Source organism: Toxotes jaculatrix, chromosome 11 (assembly GCF_017976425.1).
Source record: "Toxotes jaculatrix isolate fToxJac2 chromosome 11, fToxJac2.pri, whole genome shotgun sequence".
Taxonomy (NCBI): domain Eukaryota; kingdom Metazoa; phylum Chordata; class Actinopteri; family Toxotidae; genus Toxotes; species Toxotes jaculatrix.
The window spans coordinates 23,293,768-23,315,876 of NC_054404.1; the positions used below are offsets into that span (position 1 = coordinate 23,293,768).

Sequence of the window (22,109 nt, forward strand, 5' to 3'; positions counted from 1 at the left end):
TTATTGAAAATACATTTTACACAAAAACCTTCTAATTAAAGTGGAGCTGTAAAGCAGTGCAGCAGAGCCTCTGGCACAGTTTGCAAGGTGGAAGTTCAGATGCGAGCAGTCGACCAGCAGCAGGGAGGTGACCAGCAGCAGCAGAAGCGGCAGCAGCTGCTCACTGGAGAATAGCTCCTCTATATGAACGCCCTTCAGACTGATTTGCCTGTGAATCACATTTTCCACCTACAGCACTGTTACTTCAGACTGGGCCCCTCCGAAGGAACACATGCAACCAAACTTTTCCTCCTCGCCGAGAGCTTCTCCGAGCAATCAGCTGAGAGCTGCAAAGACACACACACCAGAAGGAGCAAGACAAATCGATTAATCGGAAGCTTTTCCTTTTTTTTTAAAAAAAAAAAAATGTGAACCTGAAGACTTCAACTGAAGTTTTTTTTTCTTGTCTTTTTGATGGGAGATTATGAGCGCACGTTGGAATAATGGCGTATTCGTTCCTCTGTCACGTTTAATCAATCAAACCCGATGGAGCCGTTTAAGTTAGCGAGCCCGATCGATGGTAGTTATCGATAAATCGCTGTTGATCACCCCGGGGGAGTGAGAATTGATCAGAGCTGACATGGATCTCCAGGTGATTGTCTGGCTCTTCTACTGCTTTCTGCTGCCCATCGTGCTCTTAACAGGTAAATAACCTGCACCTCTGTTTGTTTCTCTTGAATAAGAAAACAACTGTAACACTGAACATGTGTCACAGCAGAGTTTCACGTTTAGTTTCCACGCTGACTGTGAGCTCTGAAACTTGTACTGGGTGGTAACTGCTGAAGCAGCTGGAGGGAAGAAAGCTCGGCTCAGCTTTTACACTTTTCCAGCATTTCTTTGGCGTCACTAAAATGATCGAGGCCGAGACAACGTCAGGAAATCACCCGTCCTCAGCACCAGCACACGTACAGAACTTCGTGTTGTGTGGGTGTGTGGTTTTTTGAACTAAAATCTCAGTCCTGTTTGGAATAGGTGTCGGTGTCGCCTTCTCGTTGGTGTTACGTTGTTGTGAAATGCGATAGTGAGCGGGTGAAGATGTGTGCGGGGAAAAAATGAAATGAAGTCTCGAAGTGATCTCTGGTCAGGTTTGGAATACGAGCCGAATGAAGCATGACTCCAAACTTATTTAACAGCTTTAAAAGTTATTTCCTAACACGTGTGCGCATTAGACGAGGAGCAGAGAAATCCTAAAACTTGCTAATACTTCAGTGAAGTTCGGGTGGGGAGAACTTTGTGATGCACCATGAAACTTTACAAGTGACTGGTTAAAATGTTGGCACCCCAGGATCTCGTCAGTGTTGATGTAAAATGAAACAGCTTTTTTTTTTTTCGTGCACATTGGTGTACTGTTTACTGTGAGTCCTGGTCCTCTGATGAGTCAGACCACTTGGCCTGCCATCCTGTCAGTTTCTCTGAAGGCTTCAGTCTTAAAATGGTTTCAGATTGAACTTCAGAGTCTTGGTGAAGGTGATAAGGGGCTCAGTCGCTCCACGCTTTTGTTTTCCCTCCTTTGATATCTGATATCTCAGCATTTCAGGGTGGATTTTGTTCATTATCCTGTAATGACTGTGTTCACGATGCAGACTTTAAAGATGCAGTTACACTGAAATTTGCTCTGCGTTCATTTGGTGGTGGAAGAGCCCAGAACATGCTGATAAGGTCAATGACCTTGTGTTGTGTTTGGATTTTTACAGTATTATAGACTGGCTGCAAAAAGCAGCTTTAATGTGGATGTGTTCTGCATTTAGAGGTATAGTATATTATAGACAAAAAATATATAAAGGTCTTGCTTAAAAGTGAAAAAGCAGTGACAGTGACTTGCTTATATACGTCATTTTGAGTGTGGAAGCTGTTTCACTAGCATTGCCTTTCCCTGGTTTTTAATGTACTGACTGTGGAATAACTGCTGTGTATACTGTGTGAATCACTTTCAGGAATAATAATTATTCAGCACCATTATCCAGTATGGAGCAGAAAATATGATTCAGCATAAACAAGCTCGAGTTTCTTCCAGATGTTGGAAGGGAAGGAATGATTCTGCTGTAAAAGCTTCTAATATCTGGTCCGTGACTTACTGACACTTTAGGATCCTGTAGAAATGACGACTGTTTTCCAGTGATTTGACTGGTCGGTAGCCAGCTCTTTCATCCAATCCCCCTGAGCGGCTCTGCAGCAGGATCGCTGTGCAGCAATGCAACGTGGGTTACGCTGGGTTAAAGTAAGCCAGCTTTGTTAAGCACGAAGATAACCGACTAACCCACTAATCTCTCTCTCTGATACAGGGTTCAAATCTCATAAACCACACAGTTTATGTTATACACACTGACACACACACACAAATCATAGAGCATAGTTTCCATTAACAACACTGGCAGTTTAAGCTGTTTTGGCTTTGGGTTTATCTCTGTCTCTGTTTCAGTATGACCCAGTCTTTCTGTAGGGAGCTTACTGGTGTCGGTGATGGTTTTTGTCATGAAAGGCTCTGTATTTTATGTGTATGTGTGGATGAGAGAGAGAGAGAGAGAGAGTGTGTGTTTGTGTGTGTGTGTCTCCTGACAGGATGTCACTAGCTAGAACTTGCAGTGTTTCTTTCGGCGAGTTTCTACTGACTTAAAGGAAGTGAAAGATGCCAATAAAGCTGCCAAGATATTGACACACACACACACACACACGCACGCACGCACACACACACACACACACACACACACACACACACACACACACACACACACACACACACACAGACACACAGACTCAACCAGTCTGCAGCTGGTGAAGTAGTCCAATAAAGTTATAAAATAACAAGTCCAACAAGGCCATCCCATAATGCACTGCAGTATGACGTCTTGTATCATAGTATTTTATCTCCAGTGTCAGTGTCCGGGGTTATGGGGAAAGGGAGTCTATCCCAGCATACTTTTGCATATGTGTCAGTCCATAAACCTCTGTATGTATCAGTGGTTGTGTTACTGTGCTTTGCATATGTAACCAGGTAACTGTGAACCAGCTGAAGGTGTGATCCATCAGACCTCTACACGTGCGGTGACGGGGCCGCAGCTCGAACATCAGCACGTCTGATCTCAGATACGTTTGCCATGTGGGAGGTGGCACACTGAGGTCGAAAGACAGTGGGTGGTTTCAGCCGTCAGGCACACGTTTGGTTTCATAAGTGAGAGGGACAGAGTGAAGTCAGAGGATCTTCAACCAACGACGAGAAATGAAACAGACACTGTACTTCCTGTCATCTAAGGAAAGAATTACAAATGCCGTGTCCATTGCTTTGCCATTAATGCACCAACCTGACTTAGAATCCCATTAATTTCATAGGTATAGATCTGATACTAGATGGTCACTTTTGTTTTCAGTCATTTTATGCTGAAGTGCTACCATCACACATCACACACTGAATGTTTTTAACCCCCTGAAATCCTGAGAGGAGGTTGTTCGTTTTTTCTGTGCGCAGATGTTTTCAGATAGTTATGAAATTCTGTACAGTTTTTGTCCTGAGAGACAAAAAAAAACTAGTGGGAGGGGGGGATCCATAAAACACTCACTGCTGTTTGTGCAGCTATCCTTGACGTCCACTGAATGTGGACAGTCTAACCCTAACCTTAACCTAACCTCATTTCGCAGTTCACTCCTTACCCCTAACCTTAACCAGTACCTCAGAAATGACATTTCACCTCATTAGGACCAGGCTTTGGTCCCTGTGAGGACTACTGGTCCTGACAATGTTGGTGTTAGCACTTTTTTTTTCATTTTTGTACAGTAGGGCTGAACCGCATCTACACATTTTATACAAAAGAGGGTGAGAAAAACCATGTGTCCCCCCTTTTACGCTGTACCACACTCCAGTTTCAGTTTCACTTCTAAACAAGTGGTTTAGACAGAATGGTTAACTTCACACGTCTGGTTTGTGTGACCACTGGTGTTATTTACTCTAACAGATTCACAGATTGTTGATATTTCAAAGGAAACAGGGTGATGAACTATATTTTTTTTTAGTGCTTAGTGCTTTTGCAAGTTGGTTTTACAAGTGAGATCCTGCCACAGTCATGATTGGCTCGTTTACCTCTCTGCCTATAATGATGCACTGCCATGATACACTGGATTGGTACTGGTGCTGATTTGGACAGCATCAGTGAAACAGATCAGGTATCAGCCAAAGATAACCAGTCTCCACTAAATCCTTGTTTTAAAATTGTACGACACAACTTTACGAGACTTGTAGAGCCTAGTTAACATTAACACAGGCTTGAGAGGAATGTTAGTGCATGAAAGCTCTCCAGTCGAACATACAACAATGGTCCCAATCAGTTCCACTTTGTGACTTTTATAGGTTTTAAACTGAAGGAGACAAAAAAAAAGGGCCCTGGTATTGTAGCCTGTAGTTCGTGTATCAAGAGAGAGAAAAATCATAGCATTGTGTTATGTGCATGTGTTTGTGTATGAGTGTTGCTAAGCCAGTGAGTCAGAGCCATTCCACAGCAGAGCAGTTTAACAAGACTTCATGGGTCGGTGAGAAATGTTCAGAGTGTGTGTGAGCTGTTGGGTGTGTGGGAGTGAGCCAGAGAGAGGGACAGGGATGAGTGCAGATGGTTTAGAAATTCCCCTCTGTTCAGACAGATAGAGAGGGAGGGCGGGGCACGCCATCATCATCATCATCATCATCATCATCATCATCATCATCAAAATCATCATCGGTAGCAGAGATTGGCGATTTCTCATGACGATCCTCAGGAGAAGGAGCCATGGCTCTCCTGACTCTGCTCCCAAACGATGTTAAACTCTACAGAAGTTTCTCAACCAAGCATGTCTAAGTCAGATTTTCCTGAGTGCTGGTTTCTTTTTCCTCCAACGTTTTCGGTAAAAGGGATGCTGTTGCACATTTGAGCCCGGGATCGTGGCACGTTTGGAGAGTTCGGAGCCAGGTCAGCATCTGCTCCAAGGGCTCGGACCTGTGGGCCTGTCTGTAACGGAGCATTAACTCACGGAATATCTGACCACAGAAGTGACTTTCTGGGAAAAGTAGATTTAGTACATTTAACCATGAATCAGGACAAAAACCTGTTTAATTATCCTTTAACAGATTTTGTTGTTTTGTATATTATGAGACCAAATCTAGACATCTGCATGAACACAAACTTCCTTTGCTAAAGAATGTCATCTATTGTGCTGCGCTCCATTTCCAAATAGTTTGCAAAGCACAACTGAGACAGTGGCTGTTTGAGCCTGTCTGGCAGCTGACAATTCCCACAGGATATAAAAACGAGTGGATTGGAATCCTGTTTCAGCTATTAGAAAGAACGTCCCCGACAGCGGGGAATGCAGCGAAGCCAACTCTGAACCACAGGAACACTTGATGAAGATGGACTCACATGAAATGCTTGGGAATATCATTAGCTTACCAATAACATGTCAGCACATGTCAGCTCACACCTCACAGCTCATTTTTCCACTGTGATGATGATGATGCTCCCAGAGTCTGCTCAGACCCAGTCGGGGCATTAGACCTATTACACAGCTGTGGCTAAGGAGGTAGAGCGGGTCGTCCACTGAGCAGAAGCTCGGTGGTTTGATCTCCGGCTCCTCAAGTCCACATAGTGAAGTGTCCTTGCATGGGCAAGATACTGAACCCCAAATTTCCCTTCATGTATCATCAGTGTATGAATGTGTGTGTGAATGGGTGAATGTGACTTGTAGTGCAAAGTGCTTTAAGTGGTTGATAAGACTAGAGAAGTTCTACATAAACACAGTTCATTTACTATTTACTCAAGACCTACAGCTCCAACAGGACCGGAGTAGAATGAAGAGAATTTGGACTGGGATTTGACTTGGACCAGGTCCCGAGCTGGGGGACCTATAAAGACTATTGTACCTTTATACCATAGCCACCTGTGCTTCTTCACTCACTCTCTCTTACTAACTCAAACACAGAGGTGTGTGTGTGTTAGAGAGGGTGTCAAAATCCCACACCAGCTGCCTTTGGCTGCAGATGTGTGGTACGTGCTCACTCTCTCTCTGCATCCTCCAGACAACAACTACAATATTTTTCCATTTATTGAGTCAATGTCGTTATGAGTGTATTTATTAATCACCACACCCTCTGTTCTACAATCTGCTTCAACCAGCCTTTTGCGTTTTGTGTTGCTCATGCATACATGGGCTGAAACAGTAGGTGGGTACGTCCTGACACAATCTGCGTTCCCAAAACCTTCTGCTTTGTGCTTGTGGTTTATGCTCATGCATTTTATAAAGAATGATATTCGGTCCTTTAGTGACAGTTGGCTGCAGATTTAGACATTTTCTCTCCACTTACTCTTGCAGCTGCTGTCCAGTTTCTGTCTGGTCACTGCCGATGACCTGAGGCTGCTGCAGTCGTCATGTAGACGTTTGGTGTGTTTGTTTTTACTGTGACAGAAGCCGTGGAAATGAGCAACTGGGGCCACGGTGGGAACCTCAGTGTTAACATGTCCACACAGGGGACCAATGATTTTAACATCAACTACTCATAAATTACCTTCACACATGGTGTGTGTGTGTGTGTGTGTGTGTGTGTGTGTGTGTGAGAGTGTGAGAGAGAGTGAGAAATTGAGTGGAGGGAGAATGAGTGTAAATTATTAATGTCTGTTTGGCCATTTTCTTTCCACAAAAACAGGAAAGCTGGTTCACATGTACACACACACACACACACACACACACACACACACACACACAATGTTCCATTCCAAAAAAAAAAAAAAAAAATCTGAGTTGGACAGCACCTTCATCACATGTAGCTTCACTGCTCTCGACTGTGATGAGTTCCACAGCAGACCTGTTGGTTTTTCCACTCGATGTGACGTGTGGAATAAAACACATCGACAACTGACTGCATTATAAGCGAATGTGAAATTGCTGCCTTTAGCAGAAGCTGGATGTGATAGAATCTCTGACAGGGTTTGCTGTTATTTTGCCAGTCATGTCTCAGAGCACATATCAGCATGCCTGGGCACTGCCCCGGAGAACTTCATCATAAAAGGAAAGGACGAGAAGAATGTGAAATCCACATTTTCCGTCGGCGTATCATGGTTTCATCTCTTTAAGCCTAATCTTCTCTGCGGGATTCAGGGAGCCAAATTGAAGGGGGTTTTAAGAGCTGTATTTAAGGAGCACACTGGGTAGCATTCTGCAGCTCGAGGCTTGTAAAGCTCAACAACACACAAAACACACGGCACTAGGGGACATCCTAAATCTCAGGCAGAAAATTAGGATGGAAAGAAGAGCAGAATTTTAAAATTTTCTGTTTTGGCTTATTACAAACAATCCACCCATATGTACACTGAAACAGTTATCAGCAGTTATCCCCCTGCTCCATGTTAAAATGTACCACTGTCTTTAAGCCAGGTTTAGCAGGTATCTTAATCCTGCTGGTTGCTTGTATATTTATTGCTCAGGTTTTTTTTCCCCCTGTGTTGTGTTGTTGTTTCCTTTTGTTTCTTGTAGTGGTTGGGATTAGGGCTTAATTTAGGTTAGCATGAAGGCTTAGTTAGCTAGTAATCACAGAGATTACTGTTTGGTCAGGTTTCACGAATCCCAAGGGAAACGGACTTTGACATCAACTCACCAACAACACAAAGCTAGCTAGAAAACACTTTCTGTGGAAACACAAAGGATGAAATTTATACTAAAGAGATCAGACAAACTCACTTCTCAATTCTCATATTAGCGTTGAACAAGGCCTGTGGATTTTGTCGCCACTCTTTACAGTGTTATCATGCTAGGAAGGTATCTTTTCACAGGAGGGGGGATGATTGCGCTGTCAGTGTATAAATGGCATGTGAGGATTGTTTTAAAATCTGAATCCTTTATCTGTGACCCTGTTACAATCCTTCACAACTTGTGTTACACTTTGTACACCATCGTCTGCATTCTTGCACAAACTCAGGGCAGCTGACGTCAGGGAGTTTTAGATAGTAGCAGAAAGCTATGCTACCTTGAGCAAACCACTGGCATGGAGTAAGAGGTCATCTTTGCTGCTTTCTTGGATGTGTGGTGTATGGATGTGTGTTGACTGGGACGCCAAAGGCCCAGTGGTTTTTATGGCATTGACGATTGCTTGTGGCAGAAGCTGCAGACAGTGGCCCTGTGGAGCAGATGGTGCAGGCTCAAATATCCACTGCCAAACAGTCGGAGCATTGTGAACATCCAGAAATATTAATGCAGCCGTGAGAAACAGTGACGAGAAAAACAGGCGGCAGGAGTGATCAGGATGAAGAGCGCTGGAACTGTATAAAACACACATCACCACACAGTTACACTGAATGGTAGAGACGGATGTGACTGCTGCTGCTCTCTGATTACAGAGTGGGAGAACAGAAGAAGAACGGAGGCTTCCACACCAACCACTGACCTGCTCTCTCTCTCACACACACAGACACACACACACACACACACACGCACGCACACACACACACACACACACACACACACACACACACACACACACACACACACACACACACACATCCTTGTTTTACTCTTTTTGACATAATGGATTCCCTACCCCTTACACTAAAACTAAACTAAATGCCTAATCCTTAGCCTCAGCCTACTCTAACCTTAACCTAATTCTAACCTGAACTCTAAAACTAAGTCTTAACCCTCAAACAGACTAACTTTTAATTAACTTTTTAATTAACTTTTAACTTAACTTTTTAATAACTTTTGGGATCCAGCATTATGGTCCCCACAAAGCTGGCAGACCACACAAGAATAGTGGGCTCCTGTTTTCGGACACCATGAATATTGTAAAACAAGCCCACTCTTGCTGACTGATGAACTAACTTACTGTGTGTATGTGTGTGTTTCTCTCTCTCTCTCTCTCTCTCTCTCTCTCTCTCTCTCTCTCTCTCTCTCTCTCTCTCTCACATACACACACACACACACACAGTGTTTCCAGTCTCCATAAAGCCTAAATATACAGTAGCTGTTCGTTATGACAGCGTTGCAGTGAGGTAAAGAAGGACGGTGGAATGTGTGTGGAATGAAAGTTTTTAGTTATGACAGGCAGCTGTATAAACCGTTCTGTCATCTGGTCACAGTATAACTGCAAATGTTACAAGGCTGCACCAGTGTAGAGAACACATTCAAACACAGTGAGCCTGAACGCAGCATGACTTTCTAAGCATGGGTGGTAAAGCAGGTTTACCATGACTAACCATGGTGGAGGCTCTATTCCTGGGTGTCTCGGTTTAAGCTTGGTTAAAGCGTAACATTACGTGCTTTTTTTGGGCTGGATTGCACTTACTGATTCTGTAATCATGTTTTTGGATGTTAGAACTTCACTTGTTGCACATTTACGAATTGTGTTTTAAAATATTTTCATTTATCATGCCAATAATGTATGTTACATTATGAATGTGACGCAAATTATAATAAGATAAAAACAGCGTTTTAATTCCAGACTTTGTGAGGGGCCCTCCTCATGTTGGGGCCCTGGTAACGTAGTTCCACTGTTTCCCTCATTACAATGGACCTGTTTGGGAGGAGTGTTGTTCCAGCTGTGTTTTTTTTTTCACCAGTGTGTGTGTATTAATTGCGTTAAAAGGGAATTTAGTTTTCTATTAATGGTTAACTATATGTACACACATATATACGCTGATAATGTGTCTCACTGACATCTGTGTAGCAAACATCTGTTCCAGTCTCAGGCTCTCATCAGACCTGATGTCTGGATTCAGATAAATCTGCCTGACTCATTCTGAAGTTCAAAAACCATCAGTGATAAAGTGGAAACTCTTTTGAACTGCGAAAGCTCTGAGTATCAACTCAGAAAGTGATAACTCACGATATGATCTAATTAAACCAAACCCAGGTCCATCATCTGTCACCAAGTGTTAATCACTCCCTCAACAAAAATCTCTTCTCTCATTCAAGCTGAGCCACACACCGAAAACAGGAAGTAACAACGCTAAGAGAGAACGCTAATGAGATCTGTAACACTGATGAAATCTCAAACCACCAGACTGAGTCAGTAAAATTCATTCAGAGGGAATCAAAATATTTTTACTAATCACTCACTATCAATGCCATGTTGTTCTAGCATGGAAGACCAGTATTTATTACAGATATTTTCCCCCTGGATGACCGTGTTAGTTAGTTACTGATAATCACATTGGAGTCTCTTAGTCTTAGTTTATGAATCCATCCCAGCGCTGAGAGGTTTGTGTGTTTATATAACTTTGTTATACCAGAAGGAAATCAGTGTTCAGAACAAATAATAGACACAACACTACACACTGCACAGCACAGTTTGTATAAATACAACAGTATCTGTTGTACAGCATCAACAAGAGTTCCATGAGTGTGTGCACCTGTCCTCCATCAGTCCTACGACTCATGCTTGTTTGTTATGTAGAGCAACAGTAGATGGGATGAAAGAATTCCTTATTCTGTTTCTTTTGCCACCGGTGGCTCGAAGACGTCGGCCCGATGTAAGGCCCCCGAGGCTCGACGAACAGGGCGTGTTATGGCTGAAGTTCTGCACGAGTTCTGTAACCCATTATTTTACTGGCAATATTCACTGTTTTGCTGTGTAAATTCTTCAGGATTACCATGCCAACCGAGGACGCGGTGTGTCACAACTCTCTCAGTACCTAGACAGAACAGTTCATGTATTGAGAGTTCATAAGAAACACAGTTGTTGTTGTTGTTGACCTGTTCTGACTGCACTGGTGAGCTTTTTTTTTTTTAAATCAGTGTACATTTCTTTCATTCATTTCTTCCCAGCTGCAGGCTGTAGAACAGAAGTACTTTTATCCGCCCTGCTAACGTTCCTTTGCTTCTTCTCTGTCCTGACATGACTTCTCCTCTAACTGTTCATATCCTTCCTAGAAACTAGACAGACACAAACCCGTCATCAGACAATGATTTCAACATCACTTTGTATGACTGCTGCCAGTGAAACAGGGAGGGTGTAGAGGCCCAACCCACCAATCTGTGCAACATAAACAAATGCTTTGGGGCAGATGTATAAGTTCTTTTCTTTTTGTTTTTTATTGGTTTCCATCTTTGAGTTAGATGATGTTCCCGGGATTTGATGGAGACACCCTCTGTCATTTTCAGCGAGTCTCCCTGAACACTTTGCATGTTGGGTCGCTGTAATCATGTAGTCCTGGGATTAGTCCTCATCCTGCTTGGACTGGACTGGACTAGCTGGGATTCGAACGTGACCTCTCAGTTACTAAGGTGTAGTTTCACCTCTGCTCTGTCCAGTTGTCAGTTCCTGTGCAGCTGAACCTTCCTACAGATTATTCTGTGATAAGAGAGAGCCGCTTTGCACCCCCTGACCTCAGTTTTCTTGCTTCTTTTACTCATTGATGTTTCAGATGGTGAAGACTGGGAACTGGCAGCTTGCAGATGTCATTTTTATAACCTTTTCAGTGCTTTTTAAGAAGCATCTATCTTAATTGCGTACAATATACAGTAGAGTTTTTGGAGATCATTGAGAAAAAGCCCCAGATCAGCATTCGCTGGGTATTTGTGAACTGTTGAGACTCGATCTGACTCGCAGATGCATCGTAAAAAACATCTAGCAGGCTAAATTGTATTGTACAGCATCCACACGCATACATTTCCCCTGTCACAAAAACGATGCTCTGTGCTTCTGATATGGAAACTTTAGAACTCTTTGCTTGTAATCACACAAAATCTTTTTCAAAATCGGAAATTAGAAAAGGACTTTCAATTATTCAAATTAGAAAATAATGGTATGAAATTTGAATTAATGATGGAGGACTAAGAAAAGGAAACAATGTACAATAGCCTGATTATTATGACTAAACAATTTATCCACAGATGTAGCCTGATTAATTCCAGACCACTGCTCTCAGCTTTAATTAAGGAGATTTTAAGGAGGCTCTGAAATGTATAAAAAACAAAGGAGCCTTGGCTGTTTACAGTGTATATACAGATATTGATGCTGTTCTCATCATCCAGGAGCCAGTGGACCACCCTGTTACATCCTCAGCTGGTCATAGGATCCAGTTTAAAATATACCTCGGATACCAGTTAGTGGTTCTTGTAGGAAGTGCAGTTGTGTGTGTAAAGGCTGCTGGGAGTCTGATAAGAAGACTGATGCAATGAAAAATGCAATAAGCTCTGAAAATGTGAGACTTTAAAACAAGTAAACTGCAGATTCCATTTACATGTGGAAATCAAGAGTAATTGTGCATTAAAATTTGTGGGGAAAATGTTGTGTGTTTGGGTTTGTTGAGTTCAGATAACATGATGATGACTCAGCAGATTGAATAAAAAACTTGGAGATGGAGAAGTGAGCGCTGAAATGACGTGTTGCAACATCTCCCGCCGCAGTGTGCCCATAAATAGAGATGAGAAAAAATCCAAAACAGTCCATAATAGCTTGTTGCATCAGACCCTGAACAAAAAGTAATACTCACGACTTGAATGTTAGACATGACAGAGGAAACATGACAGCACAGGGAGGGCAGGGTGCTGGGGAGAGATAGGTGCTGTGGTTATGGAACAGTGTTATCATGTCTGTCCATAGACATCATTTTGGGTGTGTCTGATGTTTAACTGGGCAGCAGGGTGGAGCTCCTCAACACTCAGCTTGTTCTATATGTGATATTGTAGTTAAGGACAATAACGCGCTGCTCTGAGAATCGTAGTTTGTATTAAGGAAGTCGCTCTGCAGGATCAGGGCTGATCCAGGCAGGAGAGGCTGTATATAAAAACCTATAGCCCACACTAAGCCTTTGTTTGGTGATCTGTGAAAATGTTGCAACCATTTGTAACTGCAGAGTGTATGACAATAAATAAGTATATAAGTAAATATAATAAGTAAATGGAGGTATGCATCAGTGAGTGATGTGAGTGGAGCTGCTTTGGATTAAATAAATCAGCCTCTTTGACTCATTTGAAACACATTTGCAGCTCACTGGCCTGTGCTGGAAAATGAATCTGCCTCCAAACCCCAGTATCAGCCTGGCTCTCTCTGTGCACTGTGCAGCTTTAATCTGTGGGAAAATATAAAAACATTTCCTCATGATAATCCACTTCTGTTTGGTGACCTCTGACCTTTCCTCTAGTCAACTGTTTATGCTGAAAAGGGTAAAAAGTTTGACACAGCATCAAAAACTTTGCGAGATGGAGTTATTTGTTGAATGCACAGAGAGGGATGACGTTAAAGTGATTCATTTCCCACCTGTTGGAGAACAATGGGCCGTGTGAGCTGCTTTGACTGTGACTGTGTGAAATAGCTCAGAGGCTACTGCATATACTATGCGCACACACGGTGTAAATGGGTGGCGTTTTGCCACTGTGTCAGATGAGCAACACCATGAGTCACATACGGGAGAGAGGAAATGCTTTCTCTGTCTCAAGGCCAACACTGTTCACTGCACTGTTCCAGCTGAAGCGGTTTAGAGGGTTTAACAGGGGTTTCCCTGAATTATCCAGCGACGACCAAAGCCTGCAGCCCCAGAATGAGAAAATAATGAGCTGAACAATAAACCTAAGAAAAACCTCCAAAAGAAATGCTGTCTATCTTCTCTCCCCTCACTGTGAGTTATGACTTTATTTGTCTCAGAGACTTTTGTCTGCACCGCAGTAACACTGAGGCGAATGGAATTTGATTTGTTGTGCTCACTGCATTGAAATCTTTTAACATTTAAAAAGAGAAAACAGTGTCCCTAACCCCAACCCTGTCATTAAAGAGCTCTGGCACTCAAGCTAAATTAAAGATGTCCTTTAACTAAACACTGCCCTGATGCTGTACTGGGCACTCTAAGTATAAATAGAAAAATTCAAGTCATCTTTTCATTTGTTATGTCAGATAAGATCAGTTTCATTCTCCAGTGATATTTCATCAAGTTTGGGTTTTAGAGAAATTAAGCTAAACTCACAAACTGGGGGTATGTTATTTGTAATAAATTGCTATAGTGCTTAGAAACTGAAAAGCTAATCTAGTTTATGTAAGGAGTTAGAAACATTTTTGAACTGGCAGAGCTGTAGGAGAGCAGATGGAAAGGAAGGCCCTCAGGTGTGGATAGATGTGTCAGGGATTTGGGGTGTTGAAGTTAAGATTTGGTTTGATTTAACCTGGTGTTCAGTAGACACATGCTTGAATCTGAGTGACTTGTTGCATTTGCATTAAATCTCATGACTGCAAGAAACAGGAAACGCTTGACGAGTGGGACAAAGAGGAAGGGATGTGTCTGTGACAACTGGCCCCAGACCAGGAACAGGAACAGTAGATCTGAGTCAAGCTGCAGTAGCTGTGGTATCCCGGAGATTTAGTTGTGGTTTTTCAGGGCTGGGTTTTGTTTAGTCAGTGCTGTCCTTCAGAGAACACCAGAACAACCTTTGGCCTTAATGAACGACTTCATCAAAAGACTTACAGTCAGGTGGACACGCACCAATATCCACTTTGTGTCTATTGTGTCTAAATGTTCCTTTTTTATCGTCCTCAGCATTTAACAAAAATGTCCAGTTTTGTCCAGACTTCCAGGTAGGAAATATGAAGTCCACAGCGTGCCTCTGGTTTGGTCTAAGTCCTGCAGACAGGCAGGAAGACAATGTGTTTTTATGCATAAGCAACTGGAGGAAATAACAAAGTACTTATGTGTTTGATTCTTTGTCTTTGCCTCAGTTATTGTTCGAGTCGCATAATGAAGGCTCGATCATAAAGTGTTCAGTGTCAGTGTTCAAAACAAGGAGGTGACCTGAACATCAGCCGACGTCCTCTGGGGATCCAGAATAAAATTCAAAAAGTCTCAGAACAATTCAGGATATGTCGTCAAAGTGTTGGATAAAGTCAAATTGTTAGCTAACATTTGTGTGTGTCAGAGGGTCAGGGAAGTCACCCAAATCTTGTATGGATCATCCTCTGGGGAGCACGAATATCACAGTAAATCACATGGCAATCTTTCTAGTAGTTGCTGAAACACCCAAGTGTACTGATATTTTCTTACAACTGACCTCAGTCCTGTTGTTGTTGTATGTGTAGTTTTACATCCGAAGCGTCATAGTTGTGTGTCCAGTGTTCATGTGTTCATCTGTAGGATATACAGAGCCTCTTTGGGTGATGCACACTTTAAATAAACTGAAGCTGAAGTTGAGAATTAAATGGCCAGACGGCAACCTGTCCAGTAAACGTCTCACCTTCATGCTCAAACTGAGATCTCAGCAGGCTGAGATTAATCAAGACCTTAACCCTGGTTGAGCTAATAATTATCACTGCATGTGTTTAACGGCAGGGAATAAAAGCCTCGACATTTTCTTTATTTCCAGGTCTTACTGTTGGCATATTGTCTTAATTCCCTCAAGCCAGCAGCACCTCATAAAATCCCTCTCGTTGTACTGTACATGCAGGACAGAGACAGCTGTGGAGCTCTCTCTTCTTAGAGGCCGACCTCTGCATCAGCCAGTCCCGCCTCATCTCCCACAAATTTCCATGTAATTAAACTGCAACAGTTCATTCAACATTATCAGGATATGTTGTTAATTTATGTATTTGGCAAACACGCCTCTTGATTTGCAGTAGAAACCTGTTTCTGTGGTTATTTTTCACGTCCATGCCTGAGATCCTTCATACCGCCCAGTATAGCTCTGATAAACAAAACCTTGTGATGTGATAGTTGTGACACTTGCGTGTTGATGGATGCTCTGGAGCTCTTGTGTTGTTTGAGGTCTGTTTTTAAAAAACCAGGAGAAGTGAAACTAACTTTTTCTGTCCACACGATCATCCGTTAGTTTGTTGAATAGCATAAATAAAAGTGGAAGGGTGAGGAAAACATGAATAAAGGAGGTTGTGCGGTGTTAAGGAAGTTTACGTGTGTGTATGTGTGATTTCACAAAATAAAATGAGCAAAAATCTATGGAACATTTACAGCACCAAGACCACAGGGGTATAATCACAACCCTCCACACCGGGGACCTATGGCAAATCACCAAGATGCCAAACCGGTGCAGTTCAGGAAATAAACTCAGTGCACCGCAGGAAAATACCAGTTCAGCGGAGTCTCTCGAGTTTATTTTCTTCCATGTAATTCACAGGCACAGCTGTGTGTCTGAGCTCTGCCAAAACACGAGTGACCTATAATCAATACTGTGTCTGAAGGTATATCCTGTGTGGACAGTGACTGAAGCTGCTGCTTTCGTGATGAGAGGCTGAGCAGACTGAGTTCAGGGCGGGCAGCACGGTGGAGCAGTGGTTTCCAACAACAACAGAAAAAGTCTTTTGTCTGTGTCTCCCAAAGTGAGTCTGGTCTGGTTTAGGTAACTAAACGTTGTGGTTGCAGTTATGGAGAGATTGTGCTCAATAAGACCTGTAAAACATTTCCATCTGATGGTGCAGCCATAAAAACATGGAGTCTAGCCTTTGTTTTCAGACTCTGTCATGTTGTATGGTAAGTTCATGAATCGTTTATTATGGACATGTATACAAACCCCTCAGCCAGCACATGTCACTCATGCTGGAGCATCTGAATGTCTCTCTGGATGACTGCTGTCCTTTGATTCGATTGTTTCTGTCTTTGCAGCTTGTCTTTTTCGCTACAACCTCCTGTCACTGGTTTATTTCCTCTACCTGCTGCTGCTGCCATGGTTCCTGTGCCCCAACAAACACACAATCAGAGGTAAGACCATCTGTCTTTGCATATCAGGTAATTTACACCTTTTTTTTTTCCTTAGACCACAACTTTATAGCCGCCGGGTTAGCTCAGTTAGTAGAGACTCAATCTCTCGGGGTCGTGGGTTTGAGCCTCACTCCGGGCAGCACCACCTTCCATGGGCCCACCACCCGTGGGAGAAACTGTAGGACTTAGGTGCATTGTGGACTGGGTAGCAGCTGCCCCCGCGACCTGGGCCCAGACCCAGATAAGTGGCAGATGATGACATGACATGACCACAACTTTATCAAATTATTCCAATTACTGAAGCACCAGGAAGTTTTTTCTGTCACCTCTGCAGATCTAAGGTGATGTGAGGTTAAGGTTGTAAAGTGAAGTGGATGCCTGACAGATTTTACCCAGGGCAGTAACTGCTCTCTGTTGGAGGTCTGCCTCCCTTTAATACAGCTGACAGGAGAACTGGGTGCTTAAAGAAGGAAAGCGCCAGTAGATGATTGATGAAGTTTATGTAGCTGCAGGAGTTTTCAGAGATGATCTCTTTGAGGATTTTCACTGGGATTTAGGTGTGTGTGTGTGTGTTTGTGTCCTTTGTTTTCTCTTCTTTAAGTAGTTGTGTTTTCAGGAGAGGCTGAACAAAGGTACTGTTAAACAGGGGATCACAGCGGTGATCAGGTGAATGAGAGGTTTGCCCGACTCAAGAGAAACATCAGCAAGAGCCTCTAATCTCCTCACTTTCTCATTATGTACTTACGTTGTTTAAACATCCCTTTTATGTGATAAAAATGTTTTTTCATCATTTTTTTCTTTGCACCAAATGATCTGTTTTTATAGAAAACTTTTCTTACAATAAGAACACATCACTTTATCTCAGTACATCAAGAAACTTTCTCACAAAATCAGTGACATTGTGTAATAACTGTACAATATAACAAGATAGTAGAAGTGACATGTTGTCATGACAATAAAAATAAAAGTATGTAGTGATTAGGAGAAAACCTGGTGGTCAGTCCCCCCTAACACAAGATACTATGACATAAGAAGTAAAAACTGAATCATAAATGAAATGAGGGAACACGCTCCAGCTTTGCAGGAGTCAGAGTTAATGTGTCCACAGGCCTCAGGACTGAGAACAACAGCCTATCTGCATGGGAGCTGTTAGCGGCTGTGACGTCATCTGTAGGACCTATAGACCCAACATGTGTCGAAGCACATTAGATGTAATGCTCCTATGAGGCTGCCAACAATGGGTGCTTTGTTCCTGCCTTACAGTTCAGTGGAAGTAAAGACCCAAGATATGAACTTTGCGAAGCACTGACATGAGTCAAAGTTTGCCAACAGAGTGGCTGAGTGGCATTCTTTCTGTCCCTTCTCGCTCTTGTGCTCCATCTCATGTGCTTATAGTAAATCTTGTCACATTTTAGCTACATAAATTGGAATATGTTTACTGTCTGTGTCTTTTGGCTGCAAACCGGCTAATGGAAGTGTTCCTTGGCTGAATGTGTGTGTTTGTTTATGTGTGTGTGTGTGTGTGTGTGTGGACAGTGGATGTGTATATGGCTGTGTGAGATGGTTCAGTAAGTAGACTGCAGTAATTCAACACGTCACAGACTGTCTTCCCCCAGACGCTCTTATTGCCTCTGTACATTAACGGAGTCAAACAAAATGGGATCATTTCCCACTTGAGTTGAAACATTCTCTATTAATACAGACACATTTTTGTGTGTTTGTGCCACGTAGAGAAGAAACTGTGTGTTCTTACACTGGCTCTTCTGATTCACTTTGTACACTCTGAACGTGTTGTGTAATCATAAGCTGTCTGATTCCTGGTGCGCTAATCAGGCCAGGAAAAGTCAAGAGACATAATGTATATCCTGTACATATTATGTAGTATGTGGTGTATGTCATGTATGACACACACTCAGTGTGAACACACTGTTCTTTGTGAACATTATAGCTGTTTATGGTGGGTTTTGAATAGTTTCCACTGATTTTTTTCCACCATGTTGAAATGAAAATTGCTCCCTTGCCGAATGGCTCTGTGATCCTTAGTCCCAGTTGCTAGTAGGTCAGAAATCATAGATTTTTTTTCCCTCTTCTGTTCCAGTCTTCCCGTCTGTCTCTGTTACTGAGTCTTTCTAATCCGGTAATCAAAATGTGTGGAGGCTTTTATTTTGGTGGGGGAATAGTTAAAATGAAAGAGAGGGAATGGGGGGTGGGGTGGTGGGGGCATAGTGCAAGGGGGGAGTTCCCCTAATGGAAAACCCACTGGCCTGCCAGGACACTGACACACACTCACACACACACACACCAGAGAACTGTGTAAGCTGAGCAGAGAAAACATTCAGGTGACTAATAGGAAGCAGCACTGTTGGGCTTGAAGAGACAGTTTAGTTTCTGGCATGTTTTCAAATATTCAATTATACTCTTATACATCATTTACAAGACTCCTAAACTATTATAGTTATCGTTTTAGAAAGGGTTTGAGTTTTTTTTTTTTTTTTTTTGTTCAGTTTGAAGATGGTGATGTCTCTCCAATGCTTTGGTCCAGAGGAATAAATCTCTGCAGCTGATTACTCTTTCAGCTTTTGTTCTGAAAGTCTGGATTTTTATGGTCCTCCCAGAGGAGGAGGATTCTGTGTAAACTCAGTTATGCTTTGATGGTTCTGTTTTCACCACCGTCACATCAAAATTTGTTTTTCTCTCACAGTTTGAAAACCAGATTTCCCTTCTGCTTCACCGTAGTTTGTTCAAGCATTTCTGCGTGTGATGACTTCCAGATATAGAGTTTTAATGACTGAATGGGTGTATTTATATGCACATCACATATAGGTTGGGGGGAGCTATTTAAATAACACCTGCACACTGACTCCAAGCTGTAACGTTTATTTAAAAAGACATTATTTCAATCCCAGTCAGATCCTCATCAGGTCACTGAATGTAAATAAGTCATGATAATAATGAGTCATATGTTACTGCACCTTATTAAAAAATCTCAAGCTTTAACTGTGCTCCCCAGACCTCAGCAGTCATCAGATCATCAAAGTCTTCAATGCTGCCTTTCATTGGACTGATTTGCATACATGTACTTTTTTAATTTATTCCTATAACACAGTTGTGCATAGTTAACATACTCATCAGTCAGATGAAAGCCACAAACTGGAAAATTGACTAAATAAGATGAAGACTAAGTTCCACTTCCAGTCGGTCCAGATGGGTCAGCAAAGCAAAGGGGCAAAGCCGGCAGGCAAATGTATCTGAAAAGCAACAAGTCTTCCAACTTCAACAACCTTACTGGTCACTTGTCCCCCCACCCCCTGATATGACCTGTAGGAGTGTTTCCTGAATTAGTGCCTCTACATTGAAAGGAGATGTGCCACAGATAAACTGTTTAAAATCAATGCTGAAAAAAAGAACCATTTTATGATGTGACAATACTATACTAGATTGAGTCATAAAAACAACTAGGTTAGGTTTAGGCAAAGATCATAGTTTGGGTTAAAATAAGTACTTGTCATGCTACAATAATAAACAGGGGCATAAGGTTATGAGACGATCATGGTGACTCTCCCTGGTTAAAGTCCATTATTTTTTTTTTGACCCACCCATCCACTCCAGCAGGACTCTGTACTCACCTGTATGTCACCTGACTTCCTCCTCTGCTCCTGTCATGATTACTACAGCTGTTAGAGGGTGCTGTCACTTCAACGTAAATGTGTAGTTTTGAGCAAGGGGGCAGTTGTAGGTTTCAGCAGTGAGGATCACTTCTGCGTTCAAAAAGCTGCAGTTCCTCGGCTGCCGCTGGGGGCTGGCTCCAGAAATGAGCAATTCTCCATTGACCCCCATGTTAAAATAGCCAACTTTACAGCCTAAAAAAACATATTTACAGCCTGGTACATTTTTTGTTTTTGGTCTCTATTGATAGTTTCCACCTCCGTGAATACTGTGAGGGGGGTGGGTTTTTTTTGTACCACAACCATTTTAGTGTTATTTAGGCTTAAAATTCTTACATAAATTAGGGCATGGTTACGTTGAGTGACAGCCCCATAGACAGGCACAGGCAGTTAGCTCTTTGCTAAAGCATCGGCTGGGCTAGGCGGCTACATCCAGAGGCCTCCGGCTACCTCCAGCGGTTGACAGGGGCTGCAGTGTCCATGTCCATTTTACCTGGATGTTTGCACTAATTAGCATGTATTAGCATATTTTGCCGCTAGCTTATGACTTCATTGCCGATTTATGGTCGCCGCTGATAGAGGACCGGAGCAGCTATTATTAGGAACATGTGGCGGTGTGTTCTGTGCTCTTAGAGCCCGTTTATTGCGGAATACTAGGCTACAATTTTATTTCGTCTCATTTTTCTGTTTAAAAAGTCCGACATTGCATGGACAGAGCAGCTCCGTCAGTAAGCGGCTGCTGTTGTTTATGTGCGGCTGTAACTGTAAGTGGATAGTGGATGGAGGCAGCGGTGAAAGCCAGTAAATATTAAATATTAAACATTTTAATATATTATAATTATTATCATTATTTTGATGGTTATCATTAATAATAATGTTTTAATATACGTTATACGTATATTAAAACAGCATTCGCTGAAAAGACTGATGACCGTTACATGTCTCTTAACAACAGAACAGTGGGTTGTAATGAGCTGCTTCCACAAACTATGGGGTTGTTTTTCTGGAAGGACATTCCCCCAAAAACGTGGCAACATGGCATGAAAACACAATAAAGCCCAAAGGCTTATTTCCATTGTGGAAACTTTTGTGCAAAGTTATACAGCAGGGAAATTATGTGTGTTGGCTGATGAAGATCAGATGATTGAGAAATGGCAGGAAGAGCTGAGGACAACTGCTGGTGGAGGGTCTGGATGGACAGACGTGTGTGATGTCATGTAACAAGTGGTTGTAGCCATGATGCCCAATTGGTACAATGAAGTATCCAAAGTTAGAAATATCTTTTTCCAAAAAGTTTTTTGTAAATAATGATTTACAAGATCTGCAAAATGCTTAAAAGTAGTTTGGGATGAGGACTAGCAGAGTTCTTCAATCTGGGTTTCTGTCCTGGTGCCATCCATCGCCATCCATGGCCTCTGGTAAGTCTTGTTCACCCAGCGTGCACCTCATTACATAAATGTGATGTCAGTTTAACATGTCGTCACAAAGGCACTGACCATGTCAGACCTGTAGCAGTTCTGTAAAGCTTCAGCGTGGCTGTGTCTGGGCTGAATGCTGCCAGAGTAACATAAGAGTTACAAGCTCCAGTGTACACAGACATTAAATGCACGTCTTGTTCTGCGTCATTAAGGTGCCCCACCCCTGCCACCCTCTGCTTTCACAGGTTCGTACTGGCCTGAAAATATTTCTTCACAACAGTGTTTCAGTGCAGGCAGACCTCTGTGTCTCTGCACTCAGTACACTCAAGGCCACACAGTTCCTTTCA

At 42.5% G+C, this 22,109-nt stretch overlaps 1 protein-coding gene across 10 annotated transcripts in view; it reads left to right on the forward strand.

The window, feature by feature from the left end:
- The first annotated feature begins 223 nt into the window (after positions 1–223).
- Positions 224–22,109, forward strand: part of piezo1 (piezo-type mechanosensitive ion channel component 1) — a 55,201-nt gene continuing 33,315 nt past the window's right edge. For 9 of the 10 annotated variants that reach the window (XM_041049087.1, XM_041049096.1, XM_041049090.1 and 6 more), the window contains exons 1-2: positions 224–683; positions 16,584–16,679. In XM_041049087.1, coding sequence (XP_040905021.1) covers positions 620–683; positions 16,584–16,679 — 160 coding nt within the window. In that variant the 5' untranslated portion in view covers positions 224–619. The remainder of the gene's footprint in view (positions 684–16,583; positions 16,680–22,109) is intronic. The other variant, XM_041049094.1, reaches the window with a different exon arrangement.